Source organism: Durio zibethinus, chromosome 25 (assembly GCF_047325235.1).
Source record: "Durio zibethinus cultivar Kanyao isolate XHJ-2024 chromosome 25, ASM4732523v1, whole genome shotgun sequence".
Taxonomy (NCBI): domain Eukaryota; kingdom Viridiplantae; phylum Streptophyta; class Magnoliopsida; order Malvales; family Malvaceae; genus Durio; species Durio zibethinus.
In genome coordinates, this window is record NC_143186.1 from 20360744 (window position 1) to 20376943 (window position 16200).

At 36.7% G+C, this 16200-nt stretch overlaps 4 protein-coding genes across 7 annotated transcripts; 2 read left to right on the forward strand and 2 right to left on the reverse strand.

Moving 5' to 3' along the window:
• Window positions 1-63: 63 nt before the first annotated feature.
• LOC111275531 (uncharacterized) lies at window positions 64-1514 on the forward strand. Of its 3 annotated transcripts, none has more exons than XM_089754043.1 (3): window positions 64-758; window positions 834-913; window positions 1010-1514. In XM_089754043.1, the coding sequence occupies exons 1-2, from the start codon at window positions 194-196 to the stop codon at window positions 860-862; spliced, it is 594 nt and encodes a 197-aa protein (XP_089610169.1). In that variant the 5' UTR covers window positions 64-193; the 3' UTR covers window positions 863-913; window positions 1010-1514. The 3 variants fall into 3 exon arrangements, with proteins under 3 accessions (XP_089610169.1, XP_022716618.1, XP_022716616.1); XM_022860883.2 differs by having other exon boundaries at window positions 65-913; window positions 1010-1059; window positions 1141-1514; XM_022860881.2 differs by having other exon boundaries at window positions 65-913; window positions 1010-1059; window positions 1151-1514.
• On the reverse strand, window positions 1463-5166 carry LOC111275493 (THO complex subunit 3-like). The gene is made up of 8 exons (XM_089754400.1): window positions 5134-5166; window positions 4295-4390; window positions 3698-3827; window positions 3389-3516; window positions 2752-2809; window positions 2539-2638; window positions 2209-2295; window positions 1463-1955 (listed from the first exon to the last, which is right to left on the reverse strand). Exons 1-7 carry the CDS (start codon window positions 5164-5166, stop codon window positions 2253-2255), a joined length of 588 nt encoding a protein of 195 aa, XP_089610526.1. The 3' UTR covers window positions 1463-1955; window positions 2209-2252.
• LOC111275529 (KH domain-containing protein At5g56140-like) lies at window positions 5021-9383 on the forward strand. Its single transcript, XM_022860877.2, has 7 exons — window positions 5021-5283; window positions 5790-5875; window positions 6989-7128; window positions 7960-8079; window positions 8156-8272; window positions 8561-8704; window positions 8794-9383. Exons 1-7 carry the CDS (start codon window positions 5165-5167, stop codon window positions 8941-8943), a joined length of 876 nt encoding a protein of 291 aa, XP_022716612.1. The 5' UTR covers window positions 5021-5164; the 3' UTR covers window positions 8944-9383.
• Window positions 9384-10027: 644 nt separating this feature from the next.
• LOC111275530 (Calcium-binding EF-hand family protein) lies at window positions 10028-13159 on the reverse strand. Of its 2 annotated transcripts, none has more exons than XM_022860878.2 (5): window positions 12760-13159; window positions 12056-12297; window positions 11593-11795; window positions 10868-11036; window positions 10028-10463 (listed from the first exon to the last, which is right to left on the reverse strand). In XM_022860878.2, the coding sequence occupies exons 2-5, from the start codon at window positions 12252-12254 to the stop codon at window positions 10357-10359; spliced, it is 678 nt and encodes a 225-aa protein (XP_022716613.1). In that variant the 5' UTR covers window positions 12255-12297; window positions 12760-13159; the 3' UTR covers window positions 10028-10356. The 2 variants fall into 2 exon arrangements, with proteins under 2 accessions (XP_022716613.1, XP_022716614.1); XM_022860879.2 differs by having other exon boundaries at window positions 12074-12297; window positions 12760-13145.
• Window positions 13160-16200: the final 3041 nt, after the last annotated feature.

Sequence of the window (16200 nt, forward strand, 5' to 3'; positions counted from 1 at the left end):
ATATTACCGTTATCAGTCTTGAGTCGTTTATGGCTAACCAATTTAAATATCTCATTTGCCACAACAAAAATGCAATCTAATCTGCAAATCCTCAATCTCTCTATTTACTTCTTCTCCTGTTTTCTAATCCTAATACAATCATCAGTGTTCAATTTTTTGTTTCCTCTGCAAATATAGTTTTTATTTTTCTGTCATGGCTGAAATGAAAGATGCACACATCGTAGAAATCCCAGTAGATGAAGAGCATCAACAGAAGCTCTCATGTGCTTTGGACACAATCACAGCAATCCGAAACCATCCACTCATGGAGATCTCTCAGAGTCCAGGCCATCTTTTGCTTCTCAAGTTGTGGCAAAGAGAGGAACATCTTTTTGCCCGCAGAATTGCTCTTAAAGAATCTAGACTGTACTCTATCAAAAGAGAGATTTTTCAATTTTGTTGTTTCTTTTTTATCTTTCATGGGTTTTTCTTCAACATTTTGTTTACATCTTCTGTTAGTGCCAAAGAACACCACACTTGCAAGAAATGGTGGATACCATCCATTGTTTCAGTGTCGACTTCACTTGTGTTTGTGTTTCTGGTTCAGGTTAAGCTTTACAGGTACTGGAAAGTTTGGAGGCAGTTGCAGAGAGAGAGAAACGATAGCAGGGCACTTACAAGATGCATTCAAGAACTGAGGATGAAAGGGGCAAGCTTTGATTTGTCCAAGGAACCTCACATTGGGAGGAGGATGAAGAGCTCCAGCGTTGAAATCAAATGTAAACCTCTAACATGGTGCTCTCAATACCTGATTACTATTTGTCTTGTTTGCGCTTCAGGTTTGGTATTTCCAGGCTGCAATTTCATTCTCTGTGGATTTTAATATTATGGCAACGGCTCCATATTCACAAGATAAACTTGGAAGTTGAAGAAGGTAATGGCAGTACCCATTACCATTTAGATTCAAATAATGTCAATAGATTTTTCTGTGAACTTGTGGTAATTTCAACAATGGAAACGATCTTTGCAGGTTGTTTTGCTTAAGATTGCAACAGAAAAGAATCATCAACATGAGTAAAGGTAAATTGCATCGACAATCCTTGAAGAAATTTTGATACCAAATGGAGGCTTTGTAGGGTTCTGATTCCATTCATTTGTAAGAGGTCTGTAGATCTCTCTTGGCTTTCATTGGAGAATAACGATGTAGATGGATGCTAACAGCCGAATCCCATTTGACTTTTAATTGGGGATGAAGCATCTTGGTCCGATAATGATTAGATAAACCTTTTGGAGCTATGAAATATGACTCAGAACTCCAGATAAACAGTGTTTGTAGTGGCGCTTGTGTGTCTGAGGTGATACATTCAGCTGCTATTCCTCAGTTTCAGAGCACGAAAATATTTAATCCTAGAGCAGCCCAGAGTTTGGGATTGTTGAAGAAAGGAACCATTTAAAAAGATCTTGTAACATGCCGAAATGCCTATTTCCTGTGAGATGGTTTTGATATATATATTCTTTGGCAACACAACTTGTGTGCTCAATTTTTGCTGTACAAGAAGTTCTTCTATTCAATTCAAATGAAAAAAAAAAAAAAAAAAAGAAGAAACCCACCCTTCATTTTTTTATCAACTTGTATGTAGCCACCGTAGAGCATCAAGCAAAATTTCCCTAACTATTTGCTCACCAAGTTCCATTTTTGTTCTTTATTCATTGTCTCCTCCACTCAATTTGCAAAAATTCAGTTTTGCAACCTTAACTCACAAATGCATAAGTTGGTTTCGCAGAGAAAATGCTTTCAACTAGAACTATAGAAGAAGGACTACAGTAATATGCTTTCAAAGCCAATATCCGAAATATCCTTCATCAGCTGAATATTTGCTCGTCTCCTGCATAGGTCATATAGCTCGGCAAGGAATTTGATGCACGGTTCGTCCAGTGAATGCAATATTTTTGACTAACTATTTTATAGATGTATCCTACAAGGAGGAAAAGCCAATGTAAGGAAGTCCAAATACATACTATATCAATAAATAGGTCTTCACAGGCAGAAGCAATATAGTCTCCCAAGTAATTGAAGCTTATTGTCCGGACAGGCCACCAACAGGACATGAATGGTTATTTCATGCCCATGACAAATATGATTAAAGTCTCAACCTCAAATACATAAAAGCACAGATATATGAGATCAAGGAATTAAAATATAAAATTATGAATTCAGGTGCAACTTACTCAAGCTTTGTAAATGTTAGCACACAAAGCATCTCTGATATATCTCAAAGGATGACTAAGGAATCAGCACTCCCAACAGCAAAATATCTACCACAAAAGAGTAACATTGGATTTATTGGAAACCTATATCCACTCCATGGAAAAAAAGAACTCATTGAATACCCCATATTAAAAGAACAAAAATGACCTTACATGTATGAATGTTGTGACAAATTATAAATGTTAAAGATATAGATTATAAAATATGATATATGCATATGGATATATGAGGGTGGGCAACCAACAATGTCAAGATGCAACAAAGCTTAGAAACTAAGATTTAAACCAAACCTTCCTGTGGGTTCAATTGCAATGCAGTAGCAACCAGCTGTGTAAGCCATAAGGGTGTCAACTGGTCTAAGTAATGGATATGCAAGTACTTCAACAGTACCTGAGAAGAACATTCAACGTATAGAACATAAACATCCTATAATTTAAGGAGTAACAATAACAATTTTTGAATCAAAGAGAAAAGTGTAATGGCTAAATAAAAATTGTTCTAACCATTTCCAGTCGTCAAAAATAACATATCTCTTGTCATGTTCCAAGCAATTTCTTTTACCTGGAAAAAGAAATGTATGACTCAATGAATTTATTCATCCATTTACTTATAAATCTTAGGTACCAATTTCTAGATTGATATGATTAGTTTCAAAAAGTTAACTGAGACAAGGCCAAAAAATTTATGATATTTGGCATCATTAATGCCAACTATGTATTATGTGAATGCCATTTAAAGCTGGTTGCTACTTTATAATTGTGAAGGCAGTGTTCTATGTAAAAGTTAAACAAAGGAGAACTGAAGCACTAGTGCAAATAGCAATATGTTTTCCAAAACCCTCATTTTGAAGGGTGATTAAAACTAACAAAGGAGAGGAGAGCAAATTGGTATGAACTCAAAAATGCCTTGTAATTAAACTTGCGTCTGTGAATAGGCTTAAATTTCCAAACATCCAATATTGTTAATTCATCATCCTACAGTAAAATAAAATAGAGTAAGATCAATGATAAAAATAATTTATTAGCATGATAAAAAATGAAACAGAAACTGCTCTTCTGCTAAGAATCTAGCATGCGTAAAAACTTCAGACGTCACTGAAGTGCTGAAGTGCTCCAAGTGACATAAGACAGTAAGACATACCCTATTACCAACAGCAATGTGTGTCCCATCAGGTTTATAGGTGATGTTTATATTCTCCCCACTAAGTTCTGCTTGCTGTGAGCACTTTCCACCTGCAAAAGCTGAAGCAGGCAAAGGTACACACCTATCTGATGATTGACATCATAATTATTTATTTAGTTAGCCTCCAATAAGAAGCTTTCATTCAGAATCAACGAAGAGTGCATAATATTCAACAAAAGAATTGTGGCTGAGCTGCATGAAACTATAGTTGTCTTTCCCTCCCCTCTCCAGCATTCTAAACAATAATGCAAAAGAGCATTCACTTACCGCGAGCATCCCACAAACGAACAGTCTTATCACCAGATGCAGTTCCTATGAGATCAGCATGTTTAGGGTCCCAACATAGTTGATCCACACTATCTGTGTGACCCGTCAATTCAATATCTTTAGCCTTACCCTGCACCAGACATTACAAAATAACCATAAGAACTTTACTATTAGCAACATAACATTATTAAATTCTAATCCAATATGTCAACCGCATTCTTAAGGTAAGTTAACATACAACAACGTGAATTTTAGAGGAGAGAGCACTCAGAAATATTCGAATATAATGTCAACAATCAAAATTCATTTCAGATAAATTTTGCAAAGTTAACCATCCTTATGGTGAAGACACAATGAAATGGTTGGATGCAACAGACTATATGTTATTGAGACATCTAAAAATGCCCGTATTAGTGTATCCTAAATGCAAAAGCAAAGGATACCCATAAATAAAAACTACTAAACATTAGTGTTCTGATAATAGCCTCACTCAAATCCCCCACAGATTCCTTTGCTCCCTTGGTTTGCGTGGATAAACGAAAACTAGCCAGAAACAGTGAAGAACGTAGAAAATTAGGAAAAAGGAAAGGGATATACATGTCCGTGAGGCTCAACATGCCAAACTCGAGCGGTTTGATCGACAGAACCGGAAGCAAGCTTGGTGCCTGTGCAATTGCAGGCCACAGAATGCACCTTTCAACAGAGAAATGAATTAACTTGATATGAATAATAATCTTACGAAAGGGAGAGTAAAAAGAAAAGAAAAAAAGTTGTTATTTTCTTTTTGTGAGCTTGATACTCTCTGCTAAGCAGATTCTTGAAAGGTATTTTGTCATCCATCTCTCTTCCTCTCTGGGGTTATAGCAATTTCTCTCCTTGTAGCAGAACAGAATCCTCTTTGTTTTGTGCAACAATGAAATAATAGAAGGTTATTTACGAGATTTAGAAAAATAAAAGGACCAATAAAGTAATTTTAAGTTTTTTTTTTTTTTTTATTATTTTCATATAACTAATCGTAATCGTAATACTGAGAGAGAGTAAAACTAATTTCAGAAAATAAAAATTGACATTACGTCAATAATTGGAGACGAAAAATAATATATATATATATATATGTGTTGTGTGTGTGTGTAATAGTGGAATAAATTTAATTTATTGGTATTAAGAATTAAGTGTGAATAAAAGAAAAAAAAAGTAAAAAATGGAATAAAATCATAAAACTTTGGGTGGAAGCAGTAAAAGCAAGTCAAAAACAATGATTACACACTCACTGACCGCAAAAATTAAATAAAAATTAAAGCAAAAAACTTCCACCGACGCCCATTGGCCTAGGATAAAGAAATGAGATAGCTGGCACCACCACACGGTGCCAAACACACCTCCTCCTCTCTTTACTTACACCCATATATTAAAAAAATATAGATTTATATACACACAAACAACAGCCACCACCCTTCTCTTCTACTCATGACTTCATCGGCCGCTGGCGGTGGCAGATACATGGCCTGCTCTCCCTCGCCTTCCGCCCCTCACTCTCCTCACCTTTCTGGCCTTCGCTCCGCCGCCGCCCTCCTCGATCATGACAAGTATGCTCTCTCCTCTCTTACATTTATGTTAATCAACACCTTGCCATCTTCTCTGCTTACTTCTACTCCTCCGATCTTTCTCTTTTGCTTATCATTGCTTTGGTTAGTGTTAAACTTGTTTACTCACCTCACTTGTGCCGTAATTTCCAAGATCTAGAGCTCCATCGTTCGTTTTCTGAGCTGATTATGCTTTTTGTTCTGAGTTACTGATCATGTTATGATTGTACTAACAGATCAGTTCACATTTTCGAGTCGGTGAAGTTCTAGTGGTTTGAAGCTTTCATTGTGTTGTATGCGGGGTTTTTTTGAGGTTCAAGTTGTGATCTGGGAATTGTTGTATTGAATCGAAGCTAAATAACTGTGGATTGTGTGCAACTCTCATTGATGACTCTGTTTCCGCTTAACTTTAACGTCACCTTTTCACAGTAGTTGGAGATTATTCTTTTGTTTAGATGTGTTAATCCACAATTGGGTGATGGTTTTTATTTGAATTTTCCTTTTTGCAGATATCTCGCGGACTTACTGGCAGAGCGTCACAAGCTTAGTCCATTTATGCCAGTGCTCCCTCATACCTATCGGTTGTTGAACCAGGGTGAGTTTCTCGAATTGGCAATCTTCTTTCTTCTCAAAGGATCGTGCAGAGCAATGTCTCCTTCCCTCTTTTTTGTCATTAAAACCACAACTTAAAGCTAACTGTTAACTGACAAATAACTGTCTAGAAATGATAATTAGGGATCAACCCACTAACACTTAACTTTAGCACTAAATCTCCTGTCAATAGCTTCTATCTAGAGCTAATATCTACTAAATCATTATCAAGTTGGGGCTGCCTGCAATTTAGAATCCTCTACGGAAGGCTTGCTTACATTTTCTTTTCTTTTTTTTTTCGTGTAGAGCAATAATGATACAGCAGAAGCTATGGTTCTAAATAAGTTTCAAAAACCAATAGGATGAATCTTTCATGAACCTCGGTAGCTCCTCTATGTCACACCATATTATTAGACATATCTTAGGAGGCAATAAAGGGAATGATAAAGAAGAAAGAAAAGGTTTCTAGTGCAGTCCTAAGAGAAAAGAAGAGAATGGAAACAAAGAGGGAGGAAAAAGGAAGGTTCTGAACCTCACTAATGGTGAGGGAGGAAGTTAAGGATATGAAGAAAGAGGTACAGAGGGAAAGCCAGTGATTCTACTGGTATTCATCTTGGGGAGCAGCCAGCCTATGGTGGGTTTAAACAAAATTATTAATATATAAAAAATGTTAGGTTCTCAACTGACAAATGCAAAAGTGTAAAAGATATTTTAAAATTTACTGAAATTTTAATTAATATATAAAAAATGTTAGGTTCTCAACTGACAACTTCCTGTGCTTTTTTGTATTCACTTGTATGATTTCAGATTCTAACAGTGCATTGATTCCTCCTTGGTTTTGCAAGATTCTCAGTCAAATAATTCTTTTTTAATTAATATAAAAATGTCTTTTATTGGTGTATAAATAAACCAAATTAGAATTTCACTGCATCTTTCTTTTCATTTCATACCAGAATGCATTCAACTGGAAGAGTTGCTTATTTTATGAAGGAAGAGTTGATATTTAACTGACTAAATTAACATTCCGTGTAGTCTCTCCATTTTGCGGTGACTGCTAACTGATTTATTAACCACTAACTGGTACATCTTATTCTTGAAAATGACATTTTTGGAGCAGAAATTTTGCGTGTAACTACACTGTTGGGGAATGCATCAGTTTTAGGTCAAAGTGGGCTTGAACAAGCTAGCCCCCTGGCTTCTGGAGGAATATTTTCAAATGGAGGAGCCGATATGAACGGATGGACGTTTCAATCAGAAGTATGGATACTAACCATTAACATAACTCTTTACCATCTAATTTTACTGCTTTTAGAGGTATTGCTGACTTAATATTTTATTACATTTCTTGCTAACCTAACCTTTATTTGACTTGTAGCTTGCATTGTGGTTTCTCTTATTACAGGCAGTCTGAGGCTAACATGAAGAAGTTCTGAGAACTAGTTTTAGCTTAGAAAATGTTTCAGGCTGTTGCTTCTAATTATATAACTCGTTTCTCTGGCCTTAATTATTGTCAAGATAAAATCAGATATGCAGGGGATGACAGTTTGTCATAATCTTATATGGTTTTAAAATGCAGTTTCTGTTAGGATGGAAGCCTGAAATGTGGATCAAGTCTGAGATTTTGCACATTAGGAGTTCTGATAAGAGGGCTATTCTTTGAACTGTGTATTTTATTGCTGACTTCAATAACTAAACGGGCATTTTTTACTCCCCCCAAAGTGGTTTCCATGATTCCAGCTACCTGTTTTATATTTGTGGAAATCATAGAAGCTGCTTAGATGGTTTCATCTGATCCCAAGAACTTGATGCTTGCGTGTGTTAGTAGGGGCCAAATTCATCTGGAAAATCATATGTTACTTCTTTTAGTCTTGGTAGTCCCTGAATTTCAGTTTTACTATATTCTTTGTCGGAATGATTTTTTTTATTTGTTCAAGTTACTTGTCTTGAAATGTCTTTCAGGAATTCATGGTGCATTTATAAAGAATGGGTCTTCTGTTCCCTAATCTTATCCATGCCATACAATGGAAGACATTTGCATTAATCCGTTGCTATGGTTTTTTTAACAAAACCTGGAATATTATGGTGCAGATTTCAGGTTTAGTACAGCCCTCTTCGGCACAGAACTGGCTGAGTTCTCAGGGTAGCTCTTCTGGTCTTATTGTTAAGAGAACAATCAGAGTGGATATTCCTGTCAACAACTACCCTAATGTATGAATGAACTCCTGTCCTAGCAGTGATTTTAGAAATTTTCTTTTTCAGCATCTAAAATAATTTAATGTTGCAGTACAATTTTGTTGGCCGCCTCCTTGGTCCTAGGGGCAACTCGCTTAAGTGTGTGGAGGCAAATACAGAGTGCCGTGTCCTGATAAGAGGGCGGGGCAGTATTAAGGATCCAGCTAGGGTAATAATGATCCTTTTCTTTACATCTTTCTGAGTAGTTATAGCTTTGGAAAATTGCTTATCATAGTTCAAAGATTTTGATGAAGGTGAAACCTATGAATCATGGAGCCTTAAACATTTTAGCAGTTCCCAATATGCATAAACTTCAATGAATTAGGTCTTGATTTAGTTCTAAAGAAGCAGCATACCTGATCTTGAATTTTCTGTACTTTTTGGTGAATGCAGAATTCTCTCTCTCACTCTTTATATGGATATAAATGTGGTAATGTTGTCTTTTAAAATTGTGAAGGAAGAAATGATGAGAGGAAAACCTGGGTATGAACATCTGAATGAACCTCTACATATCCTAGTCGAGGCAGAATTACCTCTTGAAATAGTTGATGCTCGCCTAATGCAGGCACGGGAGATACTTGAAGATTTGCTCAAGCCTGTGGTGAAGTCAAATTTCCTTCTCTTGTGATAGTATTAGTTTATGTGTTTATTAGGTATCATGTAAATATGGTTTTTATTTTTTAAAAATAGGATGAGTCCCAGGATTTCTATAAGAAACAACAGCTGCGAGAGTTAGCAATGCTGAATGGTACACTTCGTGAGGAAGGTTCTTCCATGTCTGGTTCTGTATCCCCCTTCCACAACAGCCTTGGAATGAAGCGAGCAAAGACTAGAGGGTAAAGGATCCCTACATGTGGGCTATTGGAGCTTGGGTCTCAGTGTCTGCCATAAGACAGGCAGGTTCCCTGACATTGCAGGTATTGCTGTGTCAGTGAATGCCTCCAACTGGTGTCGGGGCACTGGCACAGTTGTGTGCTAATTCAGTTCTAACTTGCTTGTGTCTATATGAAGTGTGTTTGTGTTGTGTTTGGGAGAGGTTAAATGATGGTATCACACAGTGAGGAATGGGTTGCATTTGCATGTTGGTTCAGGCAATAGCTCTCTAAAACTGTGCGTGTATTATAATTAGGTCATATATTATAATTAAGCTTGAAATGACAGTTTTGATATGAGGGAACCTATATATGTGAGGAAGTTAAGGTATGATTGTATACGGTGAACGCGAAGTCAGGTGATTTTATTAAAATGTCGTATGGGTTGGAGTGTTTTGTGTTATCAAATTGTAGATTTGCACTTTTAGATATTACAAATATTAGTACTGAGTGTGTGTGTGTGTGTATATATATATATATATATATATATATATATATATATATATATATATGTATATGTGTGTGTGTGTGTGTGTGTGTGTTATTGAAGGCATTCTTTCCTTTGTTAGTAAATGCGCTTTGCTGCCTCTGCAACTGGTTCTATTCCCTTTTCCTCTCTTCCTTGCCCTTTCTTTCGCTGCATTCATCCATCATCATATAGTTTGGGGATTTTATTATTTGAATCTGAAAATTGGCTTCAATCTCCTTTTAATTCTAAAGTGATATTAAAGGAAAAGCTGTTTGTGTGTGTGTGTGTTGCCTACCATTAGGTATTGTTGGAGCAGAGCATGTAGTGGATTTGCCAAAATGAAAGGATCGGATCGGATGCATCATGTTTTGATTAGACTAAATAAAAAAGCTGAATATAATTTTACAGACTAAACATTGTGCTTATTGGAAAAGTTTTGATTTATGTATTTGTTTAAAAACTTAAATGGAATTCTTGCGCAAATTAAGAATCTAAAAATTTTGAGAAACAAACCTCTTACTGTGCACAATTTCACATCTAGCTAGTCGGCAGGGCATATTATTTGAAGCAGATTCAACATCCATTCAAGGAATGACAGCCAACAAGCTGTTATTGGTTCATCAAAACTCAAAACCAAACTACAAGAAAGGCCAGAGTTGTTTAATGGTCAAAGCATGATACAACCTCCTTCATCTTATTTTTAGACCATTTACAATGAAGATTTTAAAGGAATGCACACAACTCACTCTTATCCTATATGTTTCTACATCAACTTGAATATTCATATCATTATTGAAAAAAAACAAAAAAAAAAAGACAGGATCAAGTAGGAACTTGAGTGCTAGCTAGCTACCAGCCATGACTCATGATAAGTATAGCTAAAGCTATATATATGTTGATTCAGATCGTCCCTTACTCTTCTTCATCGTCTTCCATGTCATCGATTCCAACCCAACTTGTAAATGCAAAAAGAAATTCCTTGAAATTCACCGATCCATTTTTATCCCAGTCCATCTCTTCTGCAAAATCACACAATACACTATGAGCCTGACTCCCATTCCTAAGTACTTTTGTTAATGCTATTTATATAAGTGGAGTAAAACATGAACTCAACAAACGGACATTCCTGGGAGATGAATCTATCTATGTCAGCAAAGTTATTAAGGAATCTTGGACGCTGTACTACAATCTTCTTCTGTCAATCCAAGCCATATAAATATATATATATATATATATGTATATATGTCATGTCTATGCTCTAAACCGACACAAGCGCCTCTTGCATGCCATTAAGCAAAATATACATGCATTTTTCTGCATAATTGTCTAGGCAAGTAAGCACCAAAATTCACATGTTGACATGTGAATTTGAGTTTGGGTAAGCATTTTCTTTCTGGTATACACAGAGAGAGAGAGAGCTGACCAAATCTTTTCATGGCTATTCGTCCAGATGAACGCTCCCCGGATTCAGTTATGGCTTGAACCATCTCGTTCTTGCTAACATAACCATCCTTGTTCTTGTCCAAAAACACAAATGCATCAACCAAAGTTTCGAAAGTGGCCTCCAAATTTGGCATTCCCATTCGTGATTTCTAACAATGTCATGGAAGACCAAGATAACAGACCCACAAAGTCAAACACAATCATATTAAGTGTTATAGGGATGTATACCTGCTACATCTGACTCTTAATTTTAGGTAGTTAAACTTTCAAGCCATCGCACCAAAGTTCCAGATTCATCTCAGGAGTCTAGAACCTTTGAAGCTTATAATGGTACTTTTTGTATTGATGGATGACAAGAAAATGTTTTGGAAAAATTATTGTATGAAATCGGCAGAACAGGACTCATGGTACATTTAAAACAGAATTCACAAGTAGTAGGGCATTCTGGTGAGAGGAGGATGAATGCCATTGATTGTTCTCTAAATACATGGGAATTCTCACATGAAAGGAACAGCCAAATAACCTTTAAAAAAAAAACAGTTTACACCATCAAAAAGGCATGTGGTATATGAAACACACCACATCAAGGTAAATTTTCCAGGACAGTTAAATATCACTTAGAGAATGACTTCTACCTATCAGAAAAATGCAACAAACACGACCTTAAACGTAAACACAGTGAATCAAGATTTGTGTTAAGGATACAGCTTCAAGTGCAGTAGCATTATCCTTCAGCAGATAGACAAGGCAAAGAACTACAATAAACTCGTTGAATTTTATTCCCCTATCCTCATTGATATCGCATGCCTTAAACAGATCATTTATCTCCTCCTCTGTGAAAGAAACTTCAAGCTTGTGGAAACATTTTTTCAGCTCTTCATGGTCAATTGAACCATTTGAATCCTCATCTACAAAGAAACGCAATGGAAACATGCCTCTCAAAATATTATGCATAAATAAACAATCATTGGATGAAGATTTCAACATAAAACTTAATTGATTCACTGCAATAACCATACATATGTCTCAGTTCAGACACAGAAATGCAATGCGTATTTCTACAGGGGATTAACAAATTCATGTTTAGGGTCATGAAATGATCATTAGGAATACTCATCTCTAATTGTACAACACTTATATAAAAGGGATAAAAAGGGAATATACTTACCAAACTGCTCAAAAATACCTTTGCACTTCCTTAAGCTCTCATCAATTTTAGGGAATTTTAAGATTATGCTGTTGAAGGATTTCATTGCAGTTCCTTCAGATGCCCTTCGCTGCATAGCTTCAACCATTTTAGCTTCTAGTTTTGTTTCTGCTACCCACATCATTTCAGATGATTCACCCTTTCCCGCTGCACCTCCCATTTCCAACTATCAGTTCGACACAGGAGACCGGCTAAATATTAGCCTGCCCACACAAGTACAAAATATTAAAATTTACTCAAGCCATCTCATTGTAGAAAATACGGAGTAAGTTCTGATCCCTGACAATATCAATAATCCAGGATATAAAGCAGCTACAACATATATTTGATATGGTACAAGCCCAACTTGAGATCAGAGATCAGAGATCAGATATTTGATGAGCTATCAACAGCTCTTCATCTATGGCTCATGGCTGAGCAATAAATCGAGTAAAAATGCAGCCTCGGCCTCAGACATATAGCATCAAATATGATTGGTTAACAAGAAAATGAAAGACCAACTGGATGGCAGTCAATGATCCCATGATTAATTACAGGACAAAAAGCAGTAGGATTGATTGATCTCAAGAAAAAAAAAAAAAAAAAACAAACAAAAACAAAAATAATTCTATTCCAAAAAGAATAGGAAAGGCAAAAAAAAAAAAAAAGAAAGCAGAAGCACTCACTTGGAAGAAGTAGGGACTTCAAAAGCAAACCAGGATCCTTTTCAGCCTTCTGCTACCAAAACCCAAACGGAAAAGGCTGGAATTCAACCAACTAGAGAATAAAGAAGAGTTCAGCTCCCAAGTCCCAACAGCTAGCAAACAAGAAAAGCCAACTCCAGATAGGAAAATAAGAGATCTAAATTGATGTCAAACAAACAAAACAATCTGAGTTGTGAAGGGAGACAAAAGAGACAGATAAAATTAAGGAAGATGGAAGAAGAAGAAGAATAGAAGTCAGAGAAAAAAGAGGGAGAGTGTGGGGTTGGATTGTGTAGTTTGATGTTAGACTGAAGTGCTTAGAAACCAAGATTTATGGTGAACCCACCACGTCTTTTGTTTCATGACGGTTTGTTCCATTCCCAGGCCATTGTTGTGGTTGCACACTAACTATAAATTATCTGCGCTGACTTTTCCCACAACATGACAAATACGTCAGCCACCTTAAATAGTAACGCTATTATCATCATCAATTCATCATTCATCCATCCATCAAAGGGTTAGATTAGGTGTATATATAAACCAAATTAACATCTTCTGCTGAACATAGATTCCATCTTCATCGGTTCATAGATATATACAGACCTTATTATTATATGGACTCCCTCAGTCCCACATATAACGTCATTTTTTTTTAGCATAAAGTTTAAAAAAGTAGATGGCTCTAGATTAAATAGATGCAAAGGAAAGGAGATTATGAAGAAAGAAGGTTGAGCGATAACAAAAAGAAGTGTCAAAAGGTAAAAAAACATTGGAAGTTTCATAGCACATCTCACAACCTCATATATATAATTGCATTTTCTTAAAGCTGAAGAGCATTGTGTTGACAGCAATGTAGTAAGGACCAACCCTTCACTGCTAGACAGAGAGGTAAGGTCAAGGTTCAACACCAACATGAATAGTCCTAACAAGGTGCTGTGACAAATTAACAAGCAAGCATTCACGCGCGCCTGGTGCATGGTGGCTTCCAAACAAATTTTTCATGGTCCCTCAGCTGGGTTAAATAAAAAATGGCTAGGCAGCACTTCTGATCTGTGGCACTCAAGATTCTGGGGCAAAAAATAAACAAACAGAACACAGAACCTAAGAGTAATTGGATTTGATGCAGTACTTGTTTAGGGGCTGAAGACTGACGTTGCCGAGGACAAGCACTTGTAAATTGGTGAGCTGATCTCAAGCAACTTTGGCAGCAGTGCTCATGACATCTGATCAGCTTCAATATTTCAGTCAAATTGTAAAACATGGGAAAATCAAGCTGGGAGAATAGCAATGTGCATGGAAGAAATTAGGGAGCAATTCATGTAGAAAACACTATGGAGAATAGCACAACAACCCTTCCTCTCTTGAGGCATCTTTGACTTATAGTTCAAAATTAAAAAAAAAATGAAGTCGAATTCTAATTATGATGTATAACAGTCAAGAATGAACTACTCTTTGTTTAAATGAAAAAAAAAAAAAAAAAAAAACCCTTTAGCTTTGACAGAATGGGTATATTATCATGGTAGAAAACTGAAAAAAAATAATTAATAGACATATAAGTTAACCTTCAAGGAAGTTACAGATAAAGTAAGAAACTTCTGCGTTTTTTTTTTTGGTCAGTTTAGGAAAGCAGATAGATTAATAAAGAGAACGGTACATAGTAGTTGCAGCAATAATAGCCATGATTAAGGGCTGCAGAAAGCTGGGCGGTTCAACATGCATGACAAAATAAGGGTTTATGTCATTTGCGATGTTACAAAAGTTGCAAAAGTTCCCAATACTCTAGGCTGCTTCACTGCCTTTCCTTGCCAAAGCGTCCGCACATTTGTTTGCTTCACGAAAGATACGAGCAACCTTCCTCTGTGGTAGTTGGTTAAACAGTGTTATGCAGGCAACAATAAGAGGATCCAGAACATGGCTAGTGTGTGAGTCAGGGGCAGTGATGAGGCCTATAGCAACCTTGGCATCCAGTTCGATTTCAGGGTATTTAATATGCTTGAAGATAGCTAGTGATAAACCATCCCTGAGTGCCCAGAATTCAGCTTCAACACTTGTTGCTCTACCAATGTACCTGAGTGAGCTAGCAATCCAGGATCCATTATGGCCTCTGATAATAGCGCCGCCCCTGCTTTACCAGGGTTACCAATGGAAGAGCAATCAGTATTAAGTTTGAACCATCCAACATTTGATGGGTTCTATTTGACGGTACAAAGGAGGGGAGGTTGCTTAATGAAACAAAATATATATATGTATATATATCCACATATATGTATATATATATTTATATATATATATATATATACACACACATGCACCACCTCTTTTGGCCTACTCAAACCCCCAACATTAAGTTTTTAATTTACTAGCTAAATATATCTTTCAGTTTTGGTAGTCTAGGAGGGGGGACTACAAGTCTAGTAAATAAATAATAGAGGAATAATAGAGGTATATCGTGCATTTTATAATTAGTAAACTCGTAGGTTTCTCTTATAAACCCTTAAGATAGATACCATGAAACTAGATAGCTTTTAGGTTCTAGCATCTACTTTCACTTTTAGATTATCTCAATCCTCATAATTTCATAAGTGACGTTCGAACATTTCCAGTAAAGATTCTATTTTTAGTACTAAAAAACATCGGAACCTCTGATCACACCTGAGACTCCTGAGGGATTAAAGCTTTCTAAAGTTGATGCCGGGGTTAACCGTCCGCCTATCGACAATCCTTCCGCTGTGAGACAGAAGAAAGATGAGAGGAATACATCCTGACTTCTGGGTACGTCGGAAACCTCTGAACATTAGACTACTACAAAACAGACTTAAAGTATAAGATGTTCTGGTGGTGGCATGTACTTTTTAGTTTAATATAGGTGGGCGCTCTGGTTGCCCAGGTCAGGGTTTGGAAAGGTAGTTGTACAGGTCGGATCGGGGCGGTACTTAGTCAAGGAGCTAGCGTGGGTCTCCTCTCCGGGTCATGCAATTATTTATGTGCCCTAGGTGATGTGATTACAGGTGGTAAAGGTAGGCCCCAGAAATCGATTATTCAGTTCCCAAAGAAAGGTCACCGCTTTTCTATTGGATCCGCTGGGCATGACGAGGCTATTGCGAATAAGGGTGCGGCATTTCAGGATCAAACACCTTATTCTTTCAAGCAAGCGTTCAAGCAAGAAGCTCTGGGTTAGAAGTACAGGGATTTAATGTCCGGGTTACGTAAAGTTAGGTCTTTTTCCGGGAAGGAAACCTACTCGTTATTAAGTAAAGCCTATTAAGAGTCCTAGTCATAGTTGAGAGTGGTTTTCACACTCTGGATAAAAGGTATCAGGTCGGCTAAGCACTTGTTTTCGTAACGAACAGGCGTCAGGTCGGTATGACGAAGAAGCTAAGGAGGGCAATGCCACTCACCGAACCTCTGACGCCACCGTAGAAA

Coding starts and splice junctions, on each gene's coding strand:
- LOC111275530 (XM_022860878.2), bottom strand. CDS start 12,254: ATGGGAGGTGCAGCGGGAAAGGGTGAATCATCTGAAATGATGTGGGTA. Junction 11,037..11,592: donor ATGCTACTGCACTTGAAGCT/GTATCCTTAACA, acceptor TGACATTGTTAG/AAATCACGAATGGGAATGCC. Junction 10,464..10,867: donor AATAGCCATGAAAAGATTTG/GTCAGCTCTCTC, acceptor GTGATTTTGCAG/AAGAGATGGACTGGGATAAA.
- LOC111275529 (XM_022860877.2), top strand. CDS start 5,165: ATGACTTCATCGGCCGCTGGCGGTGGCAGATACATGGCCTGCTCTCCC. Junction 8,273..8,560: donor GTATTAAGGATCCAGCTAGG/GTAATAATGATC, acceptor AAAATTGTGAAG/GAAGAAATGATGAGAGGAAA. Junction 8,705..8,793: donor AAGATTTGCTCAAGCCTGTG/GTGAAGTCAAAT, acceptor TTTTAAAAATAG/GATGAGTCCCAGGATTTCTA.
- LOC111275493 (XM_089754400.1), bottom strand. CDS start 5,166: ATGAGTAGAAGAGAAGGGTGGTGGCTGTTGTTT. Junction 3,517..3,697: donor TCGTTTGTGGGATGCTCGCG/GTAAGTGAATGC, acceptor GTCAATCATCAG/ATAGGTGTGTACCTTTGCCT. Junction 2,810..3,388: donor ACATTGCTGTTGGTAATAGG/GTATGTCTTACT, acceptor TTCTTTTTCCAG/GTAAAAGAAATTGCTTGGAA.
- LOC111275531 (XM_022860883.2), top strand. CDS start 194: ATGGCTGAAATGAAAGATGCACACATCGTAGAAATCCCAGTAGATGAA.